Below are 25,198 nucleotides of genomic sequence, written 5' to 3' on the forward strand. Positions count from 1 at the left end.
CTACAACATGGATGAACCAAGGGGACATTATGCTAAGTGAAATAACCCAGTCACATAAATACAAATACCGTATGATACCACTTATAGGAGGTATCTAAAGTAGTCAAATTTACAGAAACAAGAAGTAAAATGGTAGTTACCAGGGGCTGGCATACGTTCTGAGAAATGTTTCGTTAGCTAATTTCATTGTCATGCCATCATAGAATGTACTTACACAAACCTACTACACACTAAGCCTCATAGTACTAATCTCACAGGACCACCGTTGTATATGTAGTCCATCATTGACTGAAATATCATTATGTGGCACATGACTGTATACTTAATACTTCTGAACTGTATACTTAAAAAATGGTTAAGATAAAAATTATGTTTAATAATTAAAAATTTTTTTAACTGAAAATAATGCACACAGCATGGTCTTAAGGGTTTTGGCTTTTAAAAAGGTTATGTTTTTTCAAGTATATATTCTTCACAATTTTATTATGTTTCAAACAATGCTCTGTCAAAGTTGCCAATATTAAAGTTTTCTCTATACAGCTCTATGATATGGGAATAGCAAACTGTCTCTACACACTTTAAAATTCTTATGGAGAGAAAATATTAGAAAAGATATTTTCCTTTTTTGTTTTCAAATTGTGTGCTACATGTAAGAGATAAATAATTCACTTCTTACAATTTTCCAATATAATAAAACAGCCCAGCAATTGGTTAACAACAAAAAAAGAGTATTTGATTAATAAAATTCTGGCTAAAAACACTATAAACGGGCAAGTTATAAATGAATTTTTAAAATCTTTTAAAATTTTTAAAATGAAATTTTAAAATCAAAAACATTCATCATTCAGTTATCAAACTCCCCTGGTTGAGCCAAGTGTAAAAATCACAGTCATAGGGTACTATGACTATGAGATTTCCACTGTGCTCAACATAGTTAATTGACAAAAAAAAAAAAAGGCTCATTGGGATATGTGAAAGTTTTCTTGTAATTGTACTTATGAAGGGGTTAGCAGAAATTGTATTTGTATTTGACTCATATCTTAATCATTTTTTAACAGAACTCCTGGGGCCTTTGCACAGAGGTGATACGCTAAATGAAGCTTTTGTTGGCCTATCTTTAGCACCTCAAAGAGAAGACACATTTCCAGATAACCTCCCTCACTTTTGTTCAGTCCATAGACATATTATTCAACAAAGAACACTGAATGTTTCTTCTAATGGGTAAGATATACTGAATTGAGAAAATTACTCCATAAAGGAAGAGTATTTAGTATTAAACAATTTAAGTATTCCCTGTTTAAATGCAAACTAATAGCAAAGCAAGGATATCTCAAAATGTCAAAGAAAAAACTGTGCATTTTCTCATGGCTAGGACTTTGCATAGTTCGGTCATACAAGAGCAGGTATGATGGAGGCAGAATTGAATGTAAATAGAATACTGTTAGAATGAATGCCACTAGAGGCCAAAATGAAATTACTATAACGTTGAATTCTATTTGTATTATGTTGTTAAATTTTAGGATTGTTAGGTTATTACATTATTAGATTATTAAAACTATTAATTTTTAGAATATTTAGTTTGAATTATAATTTATATGATCACACTTATGCAAGCTTGCCATTAGTGTTTGATATCTGATAAATGAGAATATCTATACAGCTTGCCACACTGGGTTATTGAGAAAATAAACAGAAAGGATAAATGTGAAATTAAAAACACTAGACAAAGTATAGTTTATTTCTAATGATAATTATAATGTTGATGATGATGATACTCTGAAGCAAAGGTGAGCAAGCTTTTCAGGTAAAGGATCAGATATTAGGCTTTGTGGGCCCTATAGACTCTATCACAACTACTCAGCTCTGCTGTTGTAGTTTGAAAGTAGCCATAGATAATATACAAAAGAATGAGAATGGAAGTGTTAAAATAAAACTTTATTTACAAAAACAGACAGTGGGCAGGATTTGGAGCCTGGTCTGTAGTTTACATACCTGCTCTTGAGGATCCCGACTATATGCAATAATTGTGAATAGCACACTTTTCATATATATTGTATATGATAAATATGAATATATGAATCAATTATATATAATATCCTTGAGGAAAATGCCTCGAACTACGTAGATTAATAGTAAATAAAAGGGCAGGATTTCCATGTATGGCAGAGTTAGTGATCAGCAAATCCTCTCTCCAGGAAACAATTATAAAACTGGACAAAAACTACCATTTCAGGGCTCTAGAAATCAAATAGAGGCGAACCACAAATTGAGAAGCATTTATGCATGAAAAACTGCTGAACTTCTAGGAACAAAGTGGAAATTTGTGATGTTCTGGGGCTGCTCCCATCCTCCCACGACTCCCAAGCTAGTTCAGCCTTGTAGTTCTGCTAGGGTAGGACAGGCTGTGAAAACCAACAGCTGACTTGATTTGGAGCTTAAGAGTGGAAAAACTCCGCCCAGCAGCATTTTCAATAAAAATAGCAAACTCACTGTTAGTAAAAGTAACAAATTTGATAGGAAATGAAGAGGGAAAGTCAGAGTTCTACTAGCCTGCTTAGGTCAAGTAACAGAATGGCAAACTAGCCAGAAATTTAACAGAGAGATTCTGGAAATGAGAGCACCAAAGAAGGGCTAATTAAGCTCTCTCTACATATTCCTAATGGAATCGTATGGCTCTCATTTTTTGGCTCTCTTTTGTCTTGCAGGACCCTAAATTTTCCCCTTATACTTCTTTCCCCCTTCACACCCAGTTGCCAAAAGGTGCCTCTCCCTTTTTGCCTTTTATCACCTACCCATCTACCCGACGAGGCAGAAGCTACGAATTTAAAGAACTGCCCCTTTAAATTGCATGGTACTTTTAAGCCCCTTCAGTGTAGTCCATGCTCCAATCTACAAGAACACCAGGAGTTGGAGAGATCATGCACTGGGATTTGGGTTTTTTTCCATTTTATTTATAATTATTTTGAAGTTCAGACATTCTCAGTCTTTAAGTCATGACAAAGGTGTGGTTTGCGTGTGGTTTTGTTTCTCCCTCTATTATGTTCTGTATTGTTCACAGAGGAAGTTTTGGGAAGTGGAAAGGAAGGCAGCCACTATTATCTTCAGCCACCTGGAAGTCTTAACTCTTTACTTTTTTAAAAACAACTTTACTGAGGTATAATTTACATATACCATAAAACTCACCCATTGTAAGTGTACAATTGAATGACATATGGTAAATTTATAAAGTTGCACAACTACCACGACAGTGCCGTTTTAGAATATTTCCATCACCCTAAATAGTTCCTTTGTGCCAATATATAGTCAACTCCCACTCCCACCTACAGCCCGAGCCAATCAGTGGTCTGCTTTCTGTCTCTAGAGATATTTTATATAAATGAAACCACACAATCTAGAAATTTCATATAAATGGAGTCATACAACATGCTGTCTTTTGTGTCAGGGTTCTTTCACTTAGCATTATGTTTCTGAGGTTCATACATATTGTAACATGTAGTTTATTCCTTTTTAATTGCTGAATAGTATCCCATTGTATGGATATACCACATTTTGTTTTCCCACTCACCAGCTGGTGGATATTTGAATTATTTCCAGTTTTTGGCTATTATGAATAATGTTGCTATAAATATTCACATATAAGTCTCTGGACACATGTTTTCATTTCTCTTGGGTAGATTATCTAGGAGTGACATTGCTGGATCATATTGTAAGTTTATATTTATCTTGTTAGTTTTCAGAAACTGCCAAATTGTTTTTCCAAAGTGATTATAACATTTTACTTACCCACCAACAATGTATGAGGGCTCCAGTTTCTCAACATCCTCAGCTATGGTTGGTGTTGTCAGTCTTTTCAATTATAACTATTCTACTGGGTGTAGAGTGGTATCTCATTATGATTTTAATTTGCATTTTCCCAATGACTAATCATGTTGAGCACTTTTATGTGATTATTAACCATTAACATATCTTATTTGGTGAAATATCTATTCAAAACTTGCATCTATTTTTTAATTGGGTTGTCTTTTTATTGAATTATAAGATTTCTTTATATATTCTGAATATGTCATATTAGGTATATGATTTCAAATATTTTCTCCTAGTCTGTGGCTTGCCCTTTCATTTTCCTAACACTGTCTTTTGAGTGCCAAAGTGTCAAATTTTGGTGAAGCCCAAGTACCCACTTTTTCTTTTACTGATTGTGCTTTTTGTGTTGTACATAAGAAATCTTTTTCTAATCTAAGGACACAAAAATTGTCTCTTATGTTTTCTTCTGGAAGTTTTATAGTTTTAGCTCTTACATTTAAGTCTGTTTTGAGTTGATTTTTATTTAAGATAGGATATAAGGGTCTAAGAGTATTATTTTGTACATGGAAATCCAATTTTCCAAGGACTACTTGTTGAAAAGGCTCCTTTCCCCCAATGAATTGCCTTTGTACCTTTGTCAAAAATCAACTGACCAGGGCCGGCCCAGTGGTGCAGCAGTTAAGTTCGCACATTCTGCTTGGGGGGCCCAGGGTTCGCTGGTTCAGATCCTGTGTGCAGACATGGCACCGCTTGACAAGCCATGCTGTAGTAGGCGTCCCATATGTAAAGCAGAGGAAGATGGGCATGGATGTTAGCTCAGGGCCAGTCCTCCTCAGCAAACAGAGGAGGATTGGCAGCAGTTAGCTCAGGGCTAATCTTCCTCAAAAAAAAATCAACTGACCATAATTGTAAAGGTTTATTTCTGGACTTCCCATTCTGTTCCAATGGTCTATATAAGTATCCTTACACTAACGAGTGTCTAGACTTTGATATACTGAGGGCTCCACTGAACAAGAATCTCACAAAATACATCCTAATACCACAAAAATAAACAGGAAAAAGATGACAGTTCCATACAGAGTTACTTCAAAACAACAGCAGATGAAAAGCAATTATAGATTAATTGAGGAGAATTCTCCCCTCAGAAACAACCATGAAGCAGAAGAAAACTGTGCAACAACACTCCAAGCAGAATTAAATATACTCAAGCAAGTGGATACATGGAAACCCACTCTGAATTAGAAAGACAAAAACTAAGAGAAAGAAGGGGAAAAGAGGGGGTAGTGGGGGAAAGACGAAGTTCCTTGAACTCAAGACAGAAAAGGAAGAAAAAGACAATATTATCTTAGAAATGAAAAGTAAATTACAAGGTGCCCAAATGAGAATAAACTCAAATTAAAATTTAATAAAAGGCACTGAAAATGACAGAAAACGAGAATGAGAAGGAGATATAGAAATAAGTTTTTAAAAAGTCAGGGAGAAAGTAATGGAATAGGAAATAAGGCAAAGAAGCAATAGCAGGTGTACAATTTGATTCATTAAAGAAGAAAAATAAAACAATGAAACAGAATTAATATTTAAAACTGTAACCCAGGAAAATGTTTCAGAAATAAAATTTTTTTTAAAAAGACTTGGATCTACATTTTGAAAGATCATACCAGGTGCCTGAGAAAAATTATATTAGAACTCTCCGCTCTAAGGCATATCCTAACAAAACTCTTAGATTTCAGTGATTAATTTTAGAAAGCTTCAAGGCCTCCTGGTAAAAAAAAAAAAAAAAGATCAAAGGCAAAAGAATTAAATTAGCATCAACCGTTTCAAAAGTAAAATAGAAGGTAAGGTAAAAGTAGAGCTGCAATTTTTAAAAACTTCATGAAAAGAAGTGTGAACCAAGGATTTTATATCCAGTCAAGCTCTCCTTCAAGTATCAAGGCTAAAGAAAAACTATTTTCATGAACACTTCTTGAGGAATGTACTAGAGGAAGCGCTTCCTCCAACCATGAGATGACTGGGAAAACTTCAGCAAAATGACTGATTGTGAACATTTTAATACACAAAAATGTAGATATAAGATGAAAACAGGGTTGTGGGGAAATGAATGTGGAAGACTCATGTACAGATACTGTATGTTGTGATTAAGTAGAAATGATACAACTAAAAAAATGGGAGGCAAACAGGAGCGAAAGAGAAAAGTAGAATAAGCTCATTGTTGTAGAGGCATAGGTGGGAGTTAAAAGATGCCAATAAATATGGATCCATCACATAATAAAAAGTTAATTAAGAAGAGACTAAGAGTACTAGTACAAAGGTCACCACTTAAACAAAACTATAAACCTTCCTAAATACCATTTAAAAAAAAATAAATTAGAGCAAAGGAAACACATACCTCAGAAAGAAACACAAGCAAATATAATGAAATTCACATAATTACAAAATATTCAGACACTCTTGAGACCAAGAATATCAGTCATATCAATTAATATAAATGGACTTACCTCATCAATAAGAAAAACATTTCAATTTGCTCACAAACCAAAAATCCAGCTATGTACTGTATACAAGAAATACATCTAAAATAAATTGATTCAGAAAAGCTAAAAATAAAGAGATAGGAAAAGGTATTCCAGGCAAATGAAAATAAGAAAGCAACAGCAGAAATCCTGGTTACAAAGAGAACAGAACTGAAGTACCAAAGCATTAAATATTGATAAAGAAATGCTAACATCCAAATTTCGCAAAAAAGATATAACACAAATATGTATGCGCCAAATAACACAGAAACCACCTCTATGAAGGAAAATCTACAAGAAATACAAGAAGACATAGATAGACACATAACTGCAAGTAAATAATAAGAAAGAATATTTAAACAACATAATCAGTAACGTAGATATAGTGTATATTTATCAACTTCTACATAATAAATAATAGATAGAGCAGAAGTTGAGAAACTTTCCTAAATGTCTGGAGGGTAAATATTTTAGGCTTGTGGGCCATATGTTCTCTGCTGCAACTACTCAACTTTGTTGTAGCACAAAAGCAGCTGTTTGCAGTACATAAGTGAACACACGTGGCTGTGGTTCAATAAAACTTTATTTACAAAAACAAGTGACTAGCCCACAGGCCATACTTTACTGACCCCTAAGGCAGAAGTTAAAAAAAAAAAACTATAGACCTAATTAAGACATCAAATCTGGGTGTTTTTGAAAAAATTAAGAAAATAGACCAACTCAATCAAGTTGATCAAAAAAAAAGGAGAGAAAGCATAAATATACAAAATAAGAAATAGCACAGGGAGGGAGGAGTTAACCATTGTAACAGACTTTTTTTTAATCATAAGAGACCAAAGGGAGATTTCTATGTAAATAAATTTGAAAACATAGAAAAAAATAGATAATTTCCTAGGTACACAGAGATTGCCAAAAGAGGCCACCATTAGATTTAGAACTCTGAAGCAGACCAATTTCCATTAAAAAAAAAGAGAGGGGCTGACCCCATGGCCAAGTGGTTAAGTTCCCGCGCTCCACTTGGGCGGCCCAGGCTTTCACCGGTTCAGATCCTGGGTGTGACATGGCACTGCTGATGAGGCCATGTTGAGGCGGCGTCCCACGTGCCACAACTGGAAGCACCCACAACTAAAAATATACAAGTATGTACTGGGGGACATTTGGGGAGAAAAAAAAAAAAAAAAAAAAAGAAGGTTGGCAAGTTAGCTCAGGTGCCAATCTTTAAAAAAAAAAAAAAAATAGAAAGAGTTCTTAAGGAGCTACACTATGAAAAAAGCAACAAGCCCATAGAGTTTGATAGGAGAATTCTACCAAGGCTTCAAAGATCAGATATTCCCAATGCTCTACAAATTATTCCAATGCATTGAAAACAAAGAAAAACTTTCTACAGTGCAGAAAAAGAAAACTACAAACTAGTATCATTCATGAATATCAACGTAAAAATATTAGCAAACAAAATCCAACACCTATCCTGAGAACTAACAATGTTAGTTCAATGTTGCCAAATCCATCAATATCATACATCATATTAATAGATCTAAGGTTAATAAAAATCATATGATTATCTCTATGGATGCTGAAAAAAGCCTTTGACAAAATTCAATCCCCAATCTTGATAAAACATACTCAAGAAAATAGGAATTGGGGGGATACATTCTTAGCATATGAATATATATGCCACTTAGTCCTAATGCCAGTATTTTATTTAATGGAGAATCACCAAGGGCATTTCCACTAAGATCAGAAACAAGGCAAGAATGCTCACTATCTCTGCTAATATTCAACACTGTGCTGGAGATATTATACAATACAATTAGATAAATCAACAAGAGCAAGGGTTGGCAAACTACGGCCCACAGGCCAAATCCTGCTGCCTGTTTTTGTAAATAAAGTTTTATTAGAACATAGTCATGCCAATTCATTTATTTATTGTCTGTGGTTTGGTAGTTGAGACTGTATGGCCCTCAAAGCCTAAAATATTTACTATCTGGCCCTTTGCAGAAGAAGTTTTCCAATCCTTGAACTAGAGGCATAAGAATTGGTAAGGAAATAAAACTCTATTTGCAATATGACAGAATAACTGAAAAGCCCTAGGGAATCAATCATGAAACAAAATCAAATATTTTAAAAATTGAGTAAGGTAGAAGGAAATAAAATTAACATACAGGAATCAATGGCCTTCATATACATAAAAAAATAACCAGTTAGAGGACATAATGGTAAAGGAAAACCCCATTTATAATATCAACTAACAAGATTAAATACTTAGAAATAAAGTGAATCACAAATATGCAAAATCTACATGAGGGAAACTTTAAAACACAATGAAAGACATAAAAATAGTCTTTAACAAATGGAAAGATATCCCTCTTCTTGGATAAGATGACTCAACATTATAAAGATAACATTTCTCCCTAAATTAACTTATAAATTTAATGTAATCACAATAAAAATACCAAAATACTTTTTTATGGTGTTAGACAAGTTGATATTAAAACTCACACAGAAAAACAAGCATACAGAAATATCAAGGAAAACACTTTATATAAAAAACAACTATGAAGGGGTAACTAGTCCTATCAGATATTAAAACATCTAACTATAAAGCTTTATAACACTGTCACATTTGTAATTTTATTCTCTTGCATGACTATTAGATTAATATCTGGTTGCTCATTAACCTATAACCTCCAAGAAAGTGGGAACCACCATGAGTGTCGCAGACACTGAAATTTCTCCAAACCCTACCACAATGCCTAGTGCATAGCTGGCACATAGCAGGCCTACTGCTCTCTTGGAGTTCTCACTCAGGTGTGTATGGAAGAAGAACAATACAGATAAGAAACAAGCAAAAATACGTGAGTAAAAGTCATTCAATTAATGGTAAGTACTAGGAAAAAATACAAAGAATTGGTGACCAGGGAAATCCTCACTGAGAATGTAGTATTTGAGTTAAGAACTGAATGACAAGGGGTCATCTATGTGAAGATGTGGTACACTGACAGAGCACTCCAGGGAGAAGAGATTGCTCTTGCAAAGACCCTAGGGTGGAAACAAGTTTGGGAGGTTTGAGTAGCAGAGAGCCACTATAACTAAACTGTAAAGGGGGATGCAGGATGATAAATTATTTAGGGCCTCTGTAAGCCATGCTAAGGTGTATAATCTTTGTTCTAATTGCAGTGAGAAGCCACTAATAGGATATTATATTAGAGCATGTGGTAGGCAGAATAATGGCCTCCCAAAGATGTCCATGTCCTGATCTTCAGAATTTGTGAATATGTTATATTACATGGCAAAGGGGACTTAAAGTAGCAGATGGAATTAAGGTTCCTAATCATCTGACTTTAAAATAGGGAGATTATCCTGGATTATCCAGATGGACTTAATGTAATATTTAAATAAGGAAGAGGGTCCTTAAATGTGAAAGAGGGAAGCAGAAGAGTCAGTGTCAGACTAATTCACTGTGAGAAGGACTCATGCTGTCATTGCTAGCTTTGAAAATGGAGGAAGGGGGCTATGAGCCAAGGAATGCAGGTGGCTTCTAGAAACTCAGAAAAGCAAGAAATGGATTCTTCTCTAGAACCTCTAGAAAGGAATGCACCCTGTTTAAGCCACTAAATTTGTGGTAATTTGTTATAGCAGCAAGGGAAAACTAAGACAACGTGTTATGATGTGGTCTACATTTTTAATAGATCACTTTGAATAACTGGGCTGACTTGATAGGGAAAGGTCCCTTGACATCAGAGGAAGTTTTAATGTGAGGTCTGTTTTTTCACTTCACCATCTGAATACTGTGGCACAGGGCTAAATTTCAACATCAGAACTGCAGTTGGGGAAATTTAGCTACCCAAAGATACTTGAAGTTTTTGTTTTAATTTCTCTTTCAATAGACAAAGCAAGTTTAAGCAGAGGCAAGGAAAAGAGTCTACAAGAGTTCAGTAATGTCTCAGGCTCCAGAAGAGAGAGGCAGAAGGAATAAGATGGCAACATGGCCCATAGCTGGTGGTTAAGGTTAACCAGTGGTTAAAGATGTGTCTGCTTTTGTTCACTGTTGTATTCATAGCATCCAACCCAGTACCAGCCGCAGAGTGAGCCTTCAACAAATATTCCATCCATAAATGAATGAATGAATCATAAAATATCAACTAACTTTATAAAATGTTCTCAATTTTAAATCTTTCCCATTGACTGTTTACTTTCTTTATATGCTTACAATCAGCAAACAAAATTTTAAGTTCTCAGTAGTCTATGGCAAAATTAATAAACTGAATTAATCTGAACTAAATATAATGCAGAAACCAACTGAAAACTGAATATACTATATTGCGCTTGAGTGTATAAACGAGCTTACTAGCCTGTAAACTGTATGAGGGTAAAGATGTTTGTCTTTCTTTTTTTTATTATTCACTGCTGCATCCTCTAGGACTTAGAAAAGTGCCTGGCATGTAACAAATGCTTAATAAATATTTATTGAATATATAAAAGAATTATTTTTATAATACAAGAATATATAGGATATAAGAATATATAGCTTGTAGTAAGTGTGTAAAATAGACATTTTAGATATACAAAAGAATCAGGTACTTTCAAATTAAAGCAGTTACAACATCCAGGGTACAAATGAGATTTTTTTAAAAATGATCATTATGTGAATGGATAGACTTTAGTTTTCATATTTTAGTTTTCATGACTAACTAAGACAACAATCATTCAAATGGTTGGTTTTCCATATTTTTGAACTGGCAATTTTCTTAAAAAGTTACATAACTCAAAGAAAAGCAGTTAAGAAGGGAAAAAAAAAATCATGCAGAGTGAGAAGAGCAATGATAAAGAAAATGATCCTAGAACTAAACTAAAAATACTTAACTTTAGATTTGGTACTGCTCTAAACATACTATATTTCAAATAGGTCAATTTCTCTGGTTACCTGAATTTTCCCATTTGTATTAGATTATCCCCTTAGAGGTCTAAAATTCTTTATTGTAGAGCAAATAAACCTTATTTTTATAGATTTATCTACTTTGATATTTACTGTCATAAATTAATTATAATACTGGTTAGTTTCCTGCTATTTATTATAACTGAATTCATGCCTAAGAAACTCCAAATGAAATAACCAGCCTGTTAAAAGTTTACTAAATTTTGGCTTGGTTTTATTTGATTCATATCTAAGCAGTTTTCCTTTAAGTTGGAACAAACAAAAAAATACTCATCTATTTAGAATCCTTATGTGTGCCTACAAACAATATAAGTGATGAAAATTTTCAGTGTTTACAAAACAAAGAAAATTGTCAACAGAATGCCTGGCGGTAGACTTACCAGAAAAAAAAATTTACAGCCTATAATTCATGAAGATTGGCTCAGAACAAACTGTCCCTGCCAACAGAAAATCTGACAATTATTCTGTTGTCTAATTTGGCTCAGCCTAAGTTGACCTTGTTTACTCATTTCAGTCTTTTAATTCTTGTTAACTTGGCATAAGAGGAGAACATATGGCATACGTCTAGGAAGTCCATTTCTGCATCTTAAACTGAAATAAATGTAGACTATACTGAGCATTTGCAGTGTGTTCAACTATTAAGGTAGCTAAACACACATGAGATAGAACTGGTTCAGTTCCTATTATCCCCACTAGGCATTGTGTGTGCTGCTCATAAAACTAAAACTCAGTAGAGACATCTTTTTATAAGCCTCAAATACATGACTAAAACTGGCCAATTTTAAACATATTTCCAAAGACAGACAATCTTAAGCTCTTTTAAACTTATAAATTAAAGGGTATCAGCATTGATAATCTAAAGATGTTCACAGGTTTTTACTGAATCTCTACGATGTTTAAGAAAGCTGATCAAGATAATGTGAGAAAGATGATAGGAGCTGAAAAAGAAAAGAATATTTCCATTTTTTCTCCAGCCTAATCTGGTCTCCAATAGATTTTATTTTCATTTTCTGACCCACTAAAGCTTATTGTGAAAGAAAAGTTACATTTTATTGTGGCTTTAATAATGTCTCAAGAAAAGTTGTGAGGAAATGAGCTGCTTTACAGATTCATAGCTCTCTTATGGAATCGCAGCAGTACTAGAACCAGAAAACCAAAAACCTTAGAAAACCCAAAGCCCTAAAAATGTATGTATTTTCAGGGGTAGTGTTTTGGTTCGGAATGTATTTTTTTTTAATTAATTATGTCAAATGAAAAACATGAAAGTATAGTTTTATGTAGCCTTATTAAAATAAATTTTGAAACCCTTAGCCTTTATTAGTGGACTTCATGTGACATGTCTTTCACAAAGCTCAGATCATTCAAACTTCATAACTTTACATATCATAAAATATTATAAAATTTCAGCTATAGGGGGTCCTCATTACCTAGAAATTCATTATCTAAGACTCTGTATTTATGAGTTTACACAGAACAACAGTCTTCATAATGTGAAATATTTAAGAATGAGCTAACTACTTGTAAACTCAGTCGCTACTCAAATATCCCTCCCTCATGAATATCTCCACCTATTAAGTGTTAGTTCATCAGTGCTTTCACTGATTGTCAGCTGTATAAACACCCAACACAGTAATACAAACACATTTCAAAACAATTGAAAATCTTGTACAAAACAAAAGAATATGTCATGAGTCAATAAAAAAGACATTGGAGAAATGTTCAGATCTGAGGCAAAAATCACTGAAAACTGAGGATATGGCACGTGGACCAATTAACTGAAAAAAAAAGAAATTCCACAAGGATAATGAAATTAAAAGAATTACAAAACAAAATGAGTTTATTATCAAAGTATTAAAAGAAACCTCAGAAAAAATGAAATCCTTGAATATTTCTTGAAAAAATGGCCTTCTTTATAACCATGTATGTTGTGAAAGTCAAATGTGAAGTTAAAAATGCCATATCATACTCTTAGACAATCTGCTCAGAAAAACTAGGACGACTCCTCACTCAAATCAAATAGATTTACTCCTTGTTCCTTCAGAAAATGTGTACAGAGTTGAAAGTGTAACCTACATTTTATTAATATAGGATAAAATAAGCTTATCTATATGTTCTTACCTTTTATTTTTTAGTCAAATTGTATTGTCACTATTTACTATGGTTTTCGATCCCATTTTAAAGGGATACACTTTAAGGATTCCCCCCCACACCCCGCCCCACCCACTCCCTGAAAGCAGTCATCCTCAGATATGGGCCTCCTGCAGCTATGTTAAAATATTTAAATGTAAAGATTAAAAATAATGGAATGTATGCCACTGAGGACTAGGCAGAAGAGTCTATGTGTTTTACTGTTCTTCACTATTTATTTGTTCTTCACTATTTATTTGGGTCTATTTTTTATCTCTCTGCTATAGTTTTTGAATCTAGGTTCACATACCTTTCTGTGTCAAGAAAGATTTTAAAAAGTGAAGAAATTAAAACTTTCAAGGAGGGAATTATGGAAAGCAGGAAATAACCTAAGAAAGATGGTGTTATTGACATACACACAAAAAAATATAACTAAATAGTAGATGCTTTTGGTTTTGCTATTTCACATACAATTAAAAACAGAGCTGAACAGGGGTGTTGAAGTGCATTCTGCAGATATGGCAGATCTCCAGGAAAATCATCTAAATGGGGCCTGAAGCACCCGAAACACCACCATGTAATACTTTTTCCTTATAGACCCAGCTATTGGTCTATTACATATGGTTCAAGGTACACCTATGGTTCAAGGACAAGCTTTGCATGTCCCTTCCCAGAGATAAACTATCTGGAATAAGGGAAAAGAACACATATCATCTGTAAATCTCTATATTTAGAAATTATGATTATTTTGCTTTTCTTATATATGTTCCTACAAACAAATTTGGAGAGATTGTTACTTTGTGCCCAAATAATAAAAAATAACAGAGGGTGCTGTGTGCTTCCTATTGTATCACAACATGAGTTATATAATGTCTTTTAGTGATGCTAAGATTAATCAATGGTCTTCTCCATTAAAAAGTTGCCTACCAATCTTTCATGTAATGTTTTAGAATTCACTGATGAAAGTTGCCTAGGTTATTATTTAATTAGGGGCTGTGAAACAGGGATTTTCTAATTCTGTCATTCCTTCTGCATTTATAAGCTGGAATTCTTCGATCCCGAAAAAGTGTCCTTACCAGCTATTCAATTACCCCAAAAGGCAGAGTAAATACTTGACTATTTCCCTAGACTTATCAATTTTCAGAGTCATAAATTAACCTATCAACCTGTAGTAGTGGCCGCTATTTGGGGGCAGGTAGCAGGAAGGGGAGGATCATATGGATTTTTAAATGATGTTTAATCTGTTTCAATCCATTGGGTCAATATTCGTTCTGATGGTCACGTTTTATAAATTAGAATAAATTTTTAAGGAAGTAATTTTGGCAATATGTATCCAAAACCTTTAAATGTCATGACTTTAAATTTCACTTTTGTAATATATACATAAAAATAGTCATCACACTGTTATCATAAAATTGAACCTAAATGTCTATTTGAGGAATTACTGAGCAAGATACAGTAAAACCAAATACTGGAATATGACATAGCCATTAAAAATCGTGGTGATCAGATTCCGGTTCCAGATAGAGTAAGCATATAATCCCTGTCACTCCCACTGAATGCAGCTAAAAATCCTGGACAGAATGTACAGAGTAGCTATTAGAGGAAAGTAAACAGGGGCTGATCAATTGAGGAAGAAGACCAGAATTTAAGTATCTAAACCTGTGGTGAGTTGGCCAGTATTTTTTCCTTCAGTTTGTCACCACTTGAACCTGGAGGCAGGTAAAGCCATGGAGGTGTGTGGCAGCATGGAGTAACTGAAGCCTCTGCTTCCTGGACCAGGAAGTATCAAAGGAGAGGATAGACAGGAAGGAGCTCAAGAAAGTGACCCTATGCAGCTGTTTATAAATTTCAGGGCTTACCCTAAGCTATGTATGTATGAATCTGATCCTACCCATCATATAAAAGACTCTGAGATGTAAACTAACAAATAAAACATCACCTGGGTCACAGATTAGCCACTGGATGGTACACACATGGACAGATCCAAATAGCATTGAAATGACTCTGAAAACTGAACACTGTGGAACCACAGCTCACAGAGGTACATCAGAACTTGAAGGCTACACCTAACAAGATCACCTGCCTGCTGAGATAAAAATAACATTTATCATGAAATTGACAATAAGAGCAAGCTTTATAATATTCTAAATGTCCGGGACCCAAAATCATTTGGTATATAAAGAACTAGGAAAATCTCAGCTCACATGAGACAAGATAATCAACGGACAACACCGCTAAGATGATAGGCGTTGGAATTATATGACAAAACTTTAAGAAGCTCTTACAAAAATGCTTCAACAATTATAAGAACTCTTGAAACAAATGAAAAACAGAAAGTCTCAAAAATAAATAGAAAATATAAAGGTGAAACAAATGAAGAACTCAAAAATAAAATAACCAAAAATTTTTTTAAACTCACTTATGGCCTCAAGAATAGCAGCATGGAGATGACAAATGAAACAGTCAGTGAATTGGAAGAGAGATAAATATAAAATATCCAATGAACAACAAAGAGGAAAAAAAAATAAACAGAGCTTCAGGGACCTGTGAGATAATGCCAAAAGGTCTAACATGCATAACAGCAGAGTCCTAGGAGACGGAAAAAAAGTGCCATGCTGAAAAAAATACACAAAGAAATAATGGCTAAACATGTCTCAAATATGGTAAAGAATACCTAAGAGAATGTGTTGCCAACAAACCTGCTCTAAAAGAATTACTAAAGGAAGCTCTTCAGACAGAGAGAAATGATACCAGAGGAGAACTCAGAACACCAAGAATGAAGGAAAAGAAACAGAAATAGTAACTATCTGGATAAATATAATAGAGTATTCTCCTCTTGAGTTCTTTAAAACATGTTTGAAGGTTGAATGCAAAAATGTGTAACAATGTCTGGTGAGGTTTTTCAATGTATATAAATGTAATATATAAGAAAAATACAACAAAAGGGTAAAGGGATGTAAATGGTAGAAAGAATTCTACATTTCACTTGAAGTGGTAAAATATTAATTTTAAGTAGACTGTGAAAAGTTATGTATCCTGTATCCCTAGATCAACCATTTATGAAACTACACAAAGATAAATAATAAAAAACTCAATAGATAAATAAAAATAAAATACCAAAAAAAGTTCAAATATCCCAAAAGAAAACAGGAAAAAGGAAACAGCAAAAAGAAAAACTGTGAGAGCAAAACAAATAAGATAACATGATTTAAATCCAAACATATAAATATGTACATTAAATATAAATAGTCTAAACACACCAATTAATTTAAAGAGCTTGTCAAAATAGGTTTAAAAAATCATGATCAAACTACATCCTGTCCACAAGAAACTCACTTCAAATATAATGACATACTAGGTAAAAAGTAAAAAAGATGGAAAAAGGACAAATTATGAAAATTCTAATCAAAAGAAACTCAAATGATTGTATTAATAGACAAAGTGAGTTTCAGAGCAATAAAATTTCCAGGGATAAAGAAAGAAATTATAGAATGATAAAACAGTCAATTTATCAAGAAGATGTAACAATCCTAAATGTGCATGTACCTGACAACATAATATATGAAGCAAAAAAATTATAGAAGTCACAAGAGAAATAGACAAATCTACAGTGAGAATTAGAGATGTCAATACTCCTCTCTCAACAATTTATAGAACTAGTAAATAGAAAAGAAGACCAAAATAAATGGAAACACACACTATGTTTATGGATTGAAAGACTCAATATAGTAAACATGTCAACTGTCTTCTGATTGATCTAAAGATTTAACACAATTCTAATCAAAATCCCGGAAGAGTTTTCTGTAGATGTAACAAGCTGATTCTAAAATTTACATAGACAATGAAACTAGCAAAAACAATTCTGAAGAAGGGAAATGATGTTAGAGGAATCACGCATGATCTTAAGGTTTTCTAAAGCAGGTGTCAGCAAACATTTTCTGTGAAGGGCCATTTAGTAAATATTCTAGATTTTGCAGGAGATACAGTCCCTGACACAGCTACTTAAGCCTGTCATTGTAGCAAGAAAGCAGCCTTTGATATTATGTAAATAAGTCAGTGTGGGTGTGTTCCAATAAAACTTTATTTACAAAAGTAGGCATGGGCTGGATTTGGCCCATGGACTGTGGTTTGCCATTCCCTGCTCTAAGGCTATATTAATCAGGAAATTGTGGTATTAGCAAAAGGACAGACACATAGATTAATAAAACAACGGAGAACCCAGAAGTAGACCCACACAAATGTGCCGAACTGATTTTTGACAAAAGTATAAAGGCAACTCCGGGGCCAGCCACAGTGGCCTAGTGGTTAGGTTCGGCACACTCCACTTCAGCAACCCAAGTTCAGTTCCCAGGTGCAGACCTATACTTAGTGGCCATGCTGTGCTGGCAGCCCACATACTAAAAAATAGAGGAAGACTGGCACAGATGTTAGCTCAGAGCGAATCTTCCTCAGCAAAAAATAAAGGGGCGAGGGGTAAAGGCAATTCAATGCAGAAAGGATACTCTTCAACAAATGGTACTGGACAACTGGACATCTATGTGTAAAAACAATGAGCCCCAAACTGAACCTCACACCTTATTCAAAAATTAACTCAAAATGGATCATAGATCTGAATAAAATGTAAAACTATAAAACTTTTAGAAGAAAACATAGGAGAAAAATCTTCATGATCTATAATTAGTCAAAGAATTCTCAGTTCCAATGCTAAAAGCACAATCCATTAAAAAAAAAGAACTTGGAGGGGTGGAGCAAAATGGCGGGGTGAGCTGACCCGGGATTCTCTCCCCTCCAAAATACAACAAAAGGTTGGGAGAACTGAATTTCAGAGAATAAACATAATGCCAGCTCGTTAGAGACCTACAATACCAAGAAGGCAGAGATCATAACCTTGCTTACACCTTCGGAGGCGCTGGAACGGTAGGAGAGAACATCACTCCCTCCCCTAGAGTCTGCGATCACTGCGGCGCGGGTCAGGAAGGAGCGGGGAGGGGCCGCACGACCGGGGGATCATCCAGGACTCCTGCCGCTGATTCAGTGGAGACCCGCTGATGGGGGGTAAGCTTCCGTCCGTGGGGACCCTATAAATCAAGGGCTTTGGGAGACCAGAGAACAGAACTGATCTGAACCCAGGCCAGCGCATGTGAGTAACAGCCCCTCCCCCCCCCAGCAAAGCCAGTGGGCACAGCCATCTTGCCCCAAGGCGGAGAGCTAACACACCGCTCTCGACCCCCATCTAGTGGCGACAGGCTGTAACTGCAACTGAATTCTACCACCATGAGAAAAAACCGCTCCTCTACCATCCAGCAATTTATAAAAGCTCCAGACCAGAAGGAAAACAATAGAAACACAGAATTAAGTCCTGAGGACTTGGAATTAGGTAAACTAAGTGATAATGAATTCAGAGCAGCTATAATCAAAAAACTCAATGAGGTAGAGAGAAGGATAGAGAAACAAGCCAAGATCTGGAGTTACTTCACAAAAGAGATTGAAATCATAAAGAAGAATCAAACAGAATTACTTGAGATGAAAAACACAATGGACCAGATAAAACAGAGTACGGATTCCCTGAATGCCCGTGTAGACAACATAGAGGAGAAAATTAGCATACTCGAGGACAGACAGGCTGAATGGCGCCAGACAGAGGAAGAAAGAGAACTAAGAATTAAAAAAAATGAGGAAAATCTCCGAGAGATAATGGATTCAATGAGGAGTAAGAACATAAGAATCATAGGAATTCCCAAGAATATGGAAAGGAAAATGGAGAAGAAAATGTGCTTAACGAAATTATTGAAGAGAACTTCCCAAATCTAGGGATCAAAGGAGAAATGTGTGTAGAGGAGGGTTTTAGATCTCCTAGATTTGTCAGTGTAAAAAGACCTACCATAAGGCACATAGTAGTAAAGTTGACAAATAGGAATGATAAGGAGAGAATACTCAGGGAAGTAAGGGAAAAAAGGAGAATAACCTATAAAGGAGCCCCTAACAGACTGTCAGCGGATTTCTCTACAGAAACCCTACAAGCTAGGAGAGAATGGAGTGATATATTCAAAGCTTTAAAGGATAAAAACCTTCAGCCAAGAATACTCTATCCAGCAAGAATTTCCTTCAGATATGAGGGAGAAATTAAATCTTTTTCAGACAAACAAAAGTTAAGGGAATTTGTAACTAAAAGCCCTCCATTACAAGAAATCCTCAAGAAGGCTCTCATACTTGAAAAAAGAAAAAAAGGAGAAAGGGGACACAAGCCACAGACTAGGGAGACCGAAGGATAGAACCAGAACAGGGTAGCAAATATTCACTTAAAGCATTAGGGTAAAAGTAAGGAAACTACCAAAACAAGGACGATCTTAGCATTCTAACTACAAATTAATAAAACGAGTTGGAATAAAAAATGAAAATAATTATTTAGGAGGGGAAGAGGAAAGGGTCTAAATCAGTATTGGTCAAGTAGGTAAGAGACCACCAGAGAATAGACTATATTATACACGAGATTCTAAATACAAACTTCAAGGTAGACACTAAAATAAAGTACAGAACAGAGTCACAAATCATAGATAAGGAAAAAGTCTAAGAAACCCAGCATAAGAAATTGCAGTATTAAATGGGTAGTCTAAAGCACACAGGAAAACAAGATAATGAGCGACAGATTTACAGCATTAAGTCCACGTGCATCAATAATCACTCTCAATGTGAACGGATTGAACTTGGATTAAAAAACAGGATCCAACAATTTGTTGCCTCCAGGAAACACACCTCAGCCCGAAGGACAAACACAGACTCAGGGTGAAGGGATGGAGGACAATACTTCAAGCAAAGAGCAAGGAAAAAAAGGCAGGTGTTGCAATTCTCATATCAGACCAAGTGGATTTGAAAATAAGGCAGGTAGAGAGAGACACAGAGGGACAATATATAATGATCAAAGGGACACTTCATCAAGAAGAAATAACGCTTATAAATATCTATGCACCCAATATAGGAGCACCAAGGTTCTTAAAGCAACTATTAACAGACCTAAAGGAAGATGTTAAAAACAACACAATAATACTAGGGGACCTCAACACCCCACTCACATCAATGGACAGATCATCCAGACAGAAAATCAACAAGGAAATAGTGGACATGAATGAAAAACTAAAACAATTGGACTTAATAGACATATATAGATCACTCCACCCTGAAAGAGCTGAATACACATTCTTCTCAAGTGCACATGGAACATTCTCAAGGATAGACCATATGTTGGGAAACAAGGCAAGCCTCTACAAATTTAAAAAAATTGAAATAATAACAAGCATCTTCTCAGATCATAGTGCTATAAGGCTAGAAATTAATGACAAGAAAAGAGCTGAGAAAGGCACAAAGATGTGGAGACTAAACAACACACTACTGAACAAGCAATGGATCATTGAAGAAATTAAAGAAGAAATAAAAAAATACCTGGAAACAAACGAAAATGATAGCATGCCATACCAACTCATATGGGATACAGCAAAAGCTGTATTAAGAGGAAAATTTATCGCAATACAGGCACATCTTAACAAACAAGAAAAATCCCAAATAAGCAACCTTAAAGCACACCTAACTGAACTAGAGAAAAAAGAACAAATGAAGCCCAAAGTCAGCTGAAGACGAGAAATAATAAAAATCAGAGCAGAAATAAATACTATTGAAACGAAAAATGCAGTAGAAAGGATCAATGAGACAAAGAGCTGGTTTTTTGAGAAGATAAATAAAATTGACAAACCACTAGCCAGACTTACAAAGAAAAGAAGGGAGAAAGCTCAAATAAACAAAATCAGAAATGAGCGAGGAGAAATAACAACAGACTCTGCAGAAATACAACAGATTATAAGAGAATACTACAAAAAACTATATGCCAACAGAATGGATAACCTAGAGGAAATGGATAAATTCTTGACTCCTACAATCTCACAAAGCTCACTCAAGAAGAGGCAGACAATTTGAACAGACCAATCACAAGGAAAGAGATTGAAACAGCAATCAAAAACATCCCAAAGAATAAAACCCCAGGACCAGATGGCTTTCCTGGGGAATTCTACCAAATTTTCAGAGAGGATTTAATACCTATCCTTTTCAAGCTATTCCAAAAAATTAGGGAAGAGTGAACACTTCCTAACACATTCTATGAGGCCAACATCACGCTGATACCAAAACCTGACAAGGACACCACGAAAAAAGAGAACTACAGCCCAATATCACTGATGAACATAGATGCAAAAATTCTAAACAAAATTTTGGCAACCAGAATTCAGCAATTCATCAAAAGAATCATACATCAGGATCAGGTGGGATTCATACCAGGGACACAGGGATGGTTCAACATCCGCAAATCAATCAACGTGATACACCACATCAACAAACTGAGGAATAAAAACCACATGATCATCTCAATAGATGCAGAGAAGGCATTTGACAAGATCCAACAGCCATTTATGATAAAAACTCTGAACAAAATGGGCATAGAAGGAAACTACCTCAACATAATAAAGGCCATATATGACAAACCCATAGCCAACATCATACTCAATGGGCAAAAACTGAACCCCATCCCCCTGAAAACAGGAACAAGACAAGGATGCCCTCTATCACCACTCTTATTTAACATAGTACTGGAGGTCCTGGCCAGAGCAATCAGGCAAGAAAAAGGAATAAAAGGAATCCAAATAGGGAGGGAAGAAGTGAAACTCTCGCTGTTTGCAGACGACATGATCTTATATATAGAAAACCCCAAACAATCCATTGGAAAACTCTTAGAAGTAATCAACAACTACAGCAAAGTTGCAGGGTATAAAATCAATTTGCATAAATCAGTACCATTTCTATACTCCAGTAATGAACCAACAGAAAAAGAACTCAAGAATACAATACCATTCACAATCGCAACAAAAAGAATAAAATACCTTGGGGTAAATTTAACTAAGGAAATGAAGGACCTATATAATGAAAATTACAAGGCCTTTCTGGGAGAATTGGATGACGACATTAGGAGATGGAAAGACATTCCATGTACATGGCTTGGAAGAATAAACATAGTTAAAATGTCCATTCTACCTAAAGCAATCTACAGATTCAACGCCATCCCAATCAGAATCCCAATGACATTCTTTACAGAATTAGAACAAAGAATCATAAAATTCATATGGTGCAACAAAAGACCCCGAATTTCTAAAGCAATCCTGAGAAAAAAGAACAAAACGGGAGGCATCACAATCCCTGACTTCAAAACATACTACAAAGTTACAGTAATCAAAACAGCATGGTACTGGTACAAAAACAGGTGCACAGATCAATGGAACAGAATTGAAAGCCCAGAAATAAAACCACACATCTATGGACAGCTTATCTTTGACAAAGGAGCTGAGGGCATACAATGGAGAAAAGAAAGCCTTTTCAAGAAATGGTGCTGGGAAAACTGGAAAGCCATATGTAAAAGAATGAAAATTGACCATTCTTTTTCACCATTCACCAAAATAAATTCAAAATGGATTAAAGACCTAAAGGTGAGACCTGAAACCATAAGGCTTCTGAAGAAAACGTAGGCAGTACACTCTTTGACATCAGTATTAAAAGGATCTTTTTGGACACCATGTCTTCTCAGAGAAGGGAAACAATAGAAAGAATAAACAAATGGGACTTCACCAGATTAAAGAGCTTCTTCAAGGCAAATGAAAACAGGATTGAAACAAAAAAAAACAACCCACTAACTGGGAAAAAATATTTGCAAGTCATATATCTGACAAAGGCTTAATATCCATAATATATAAAGAACTCTTGCAACTCAACCACAAAACATCAAACAACCCAATCAAAAAATGGGCTGGAGACATGAACAGACATTTCTCCAAAGAAGATATACGGATGGCCAATAGGCACATGAAAAGATGCTCATCATCGCTGATCATCAGGGAAATGCAAATCAAAACTACACTAAGATATCACCTTACACCCGTTAGAATCACAAAAATATCTAAAACTAATAGCAACAAATGTTGGAGAGGCTGTGGAGAAAAAGGAACCCTCATACACTGCTGGTGGGAATGCAAACTGGTGTAGCCACTCTGGAAAACAGTATTCAGATTCCTCAAAAAACTAAAAATAGAACTACCATACGATCCAGCCATCCCACTACTGGGTATTTATCCAAAGAGCTTGAAGTCAGCAATCCCAAAAGTCCTGTGCACCCCAATGTTTATTGCAGCACTGTTTACAATAGCCAAGAGGTGGAAGCAACCTAAGCGTCCAGCAACAGACGAATGGATAAAGAAGATGTGGTACATATATACAATGGAATACTACTCAGCTGCAAAACAGAACAAAATCATTCCATTTGCAATAACATGGATGGACCTTGAGAGAATTATGTTAAGTGAAAGAAGCCAGCGAGAGAAAGATAACCTGTGTATGACTCCACTCATATGAGGAATTTAAAACTATGGACCAAGAACAGTTTAGTGGATACCAGGGGAAAGGTGGGGTGGGGGGTGGGCACAAAGGGTGAAGTGGTGCACTTACAACATGACTGACAAACATTAATGTACAATTGAAATTTCACAAGATTGTAACCTATCAATAACTCAATAAAAAAAAAAAAACTTGTTGGGAAAACTGGACAGCCACATGCAAAAGAATGAAGGTAGACGATTATCTCACACCATACAGAAAAATAAACTGAAAATGGATCAAAGACTTGAAGACACATCCTGAAACTATAAAACTGCTGGAAGATAATATCTGTAATACACTCTTTGACATTGCACTAAAAAGGATCTTTTCAAATACCGTGTCTTCTCAGACAAGGGAAACAAAAGAAAAAATATACAAGTGGGAGTTCATCAAACTACAGAGCTTCTGCAACGCAAAGGAAACTAGAATCAAAACAAAGAAACAACTCACCAATTGGGAGAAAATATTTGCAAATCATATATCGGACAAGGGGTTAATCTCCATAATATATAAGGAACTCACACAGGTGAACAATAAAAAAACAAACGACCCGATCAAAAAGTGGGCAGAGGTTGTGAACAGACATTTTTCCAAAGAAGATATACAGATGGCGAATAAACACCTGAAAAGATCTCCAACATCACTAATCATCAGGGAAATGTAAATCAAAATTATACTAAGATACCACCTTATGCCTGTTAAAATGGCTATAATCACTAAGACTAAAAATAACAAATGTTGGAGAGAGTGTGGAAACAAAGGAACCCTCATACACTGCTGGTGGGAATGCAAACTGGTGCAGCCACTATGGAAAACAGTATGGAGATTCCTCAAAAAACTAAAAATAGAACTACCATATGACCCAGCTATCCCACTCCTGGGTATCTACCCAAACAATTTGAAATCAACAATCCAAAGTAGCATATGTACGCCTATGTTCATTGCAGCACTATTCACAATAGTCAAGACATGGAAACAATCCAAGTGCCCATCAACTGATGACTGGATAAAGAAGATGTGAAATGTATATATATATATAAAGAACCCTCAGAACTCAACACTAAGAAATAACAAACAATCCAATTAAAATGGGCAAAAGACTTAATTTGAATAGATACTTCAATAAGGAGATATACAGATGGCAAATAAGCACATGAAAAAAATATTCAACATCATTAGCCATGAGGGAAATGCAAAATTAAAAACTCCATGAGCGCACCCAGCCCAGTGGTGTAGCAGTTAAGTTCTTGCACTCTGCTTTGGCAGCCCAGGGTTCCCTGGTTTCGATCCCAGGCACAGACCCAGGCGCCATTTATCAAGCCATGCTGTGGCAGGCGTCCCACCTATAAAATAG

The 25,198-nt window shown here is 35.2% G+C and overlaps 1 protein-coding gene across 1 annotated transcript in view; it reads left to right on the top strand.

The window, feature by feature from the left end:
* Positions 1-25,198, top strand: part of WDPCP (WD repeat containing planar cell polarity effector) — a 369,564-nt gene that overhangs the window by 301,768 nt on the left and 42,598 nt on the right. The window contains exon 16 of the mRNA XM_046661836.1: positions 1,059-1,221. Within this exon, the coding sequence (XP_046517792.1) occupies positions 1,059-1,221 (163 nt within the window). The remainder of the gene's footprint in view (positions 1-1,058; positions 1,222-25,198) is intronic.

The sequence above is a fragment of the Equus quagga genome, chromosome 5 (genome assembly GCF_021613505.1).
Source record: "Equus quagga isolate Etosha38 chromosome 5, UCLA_HA_Equagga_1.0, whole genome shotgun sequence".
In the NCBI taxonomy this organism is placed as follows: domain Eukaryota; kingdom Metazoa; phylum Chordata; class Mammalia; order Perissodactyla; family Equidae; genus Equus; species Equus quagga.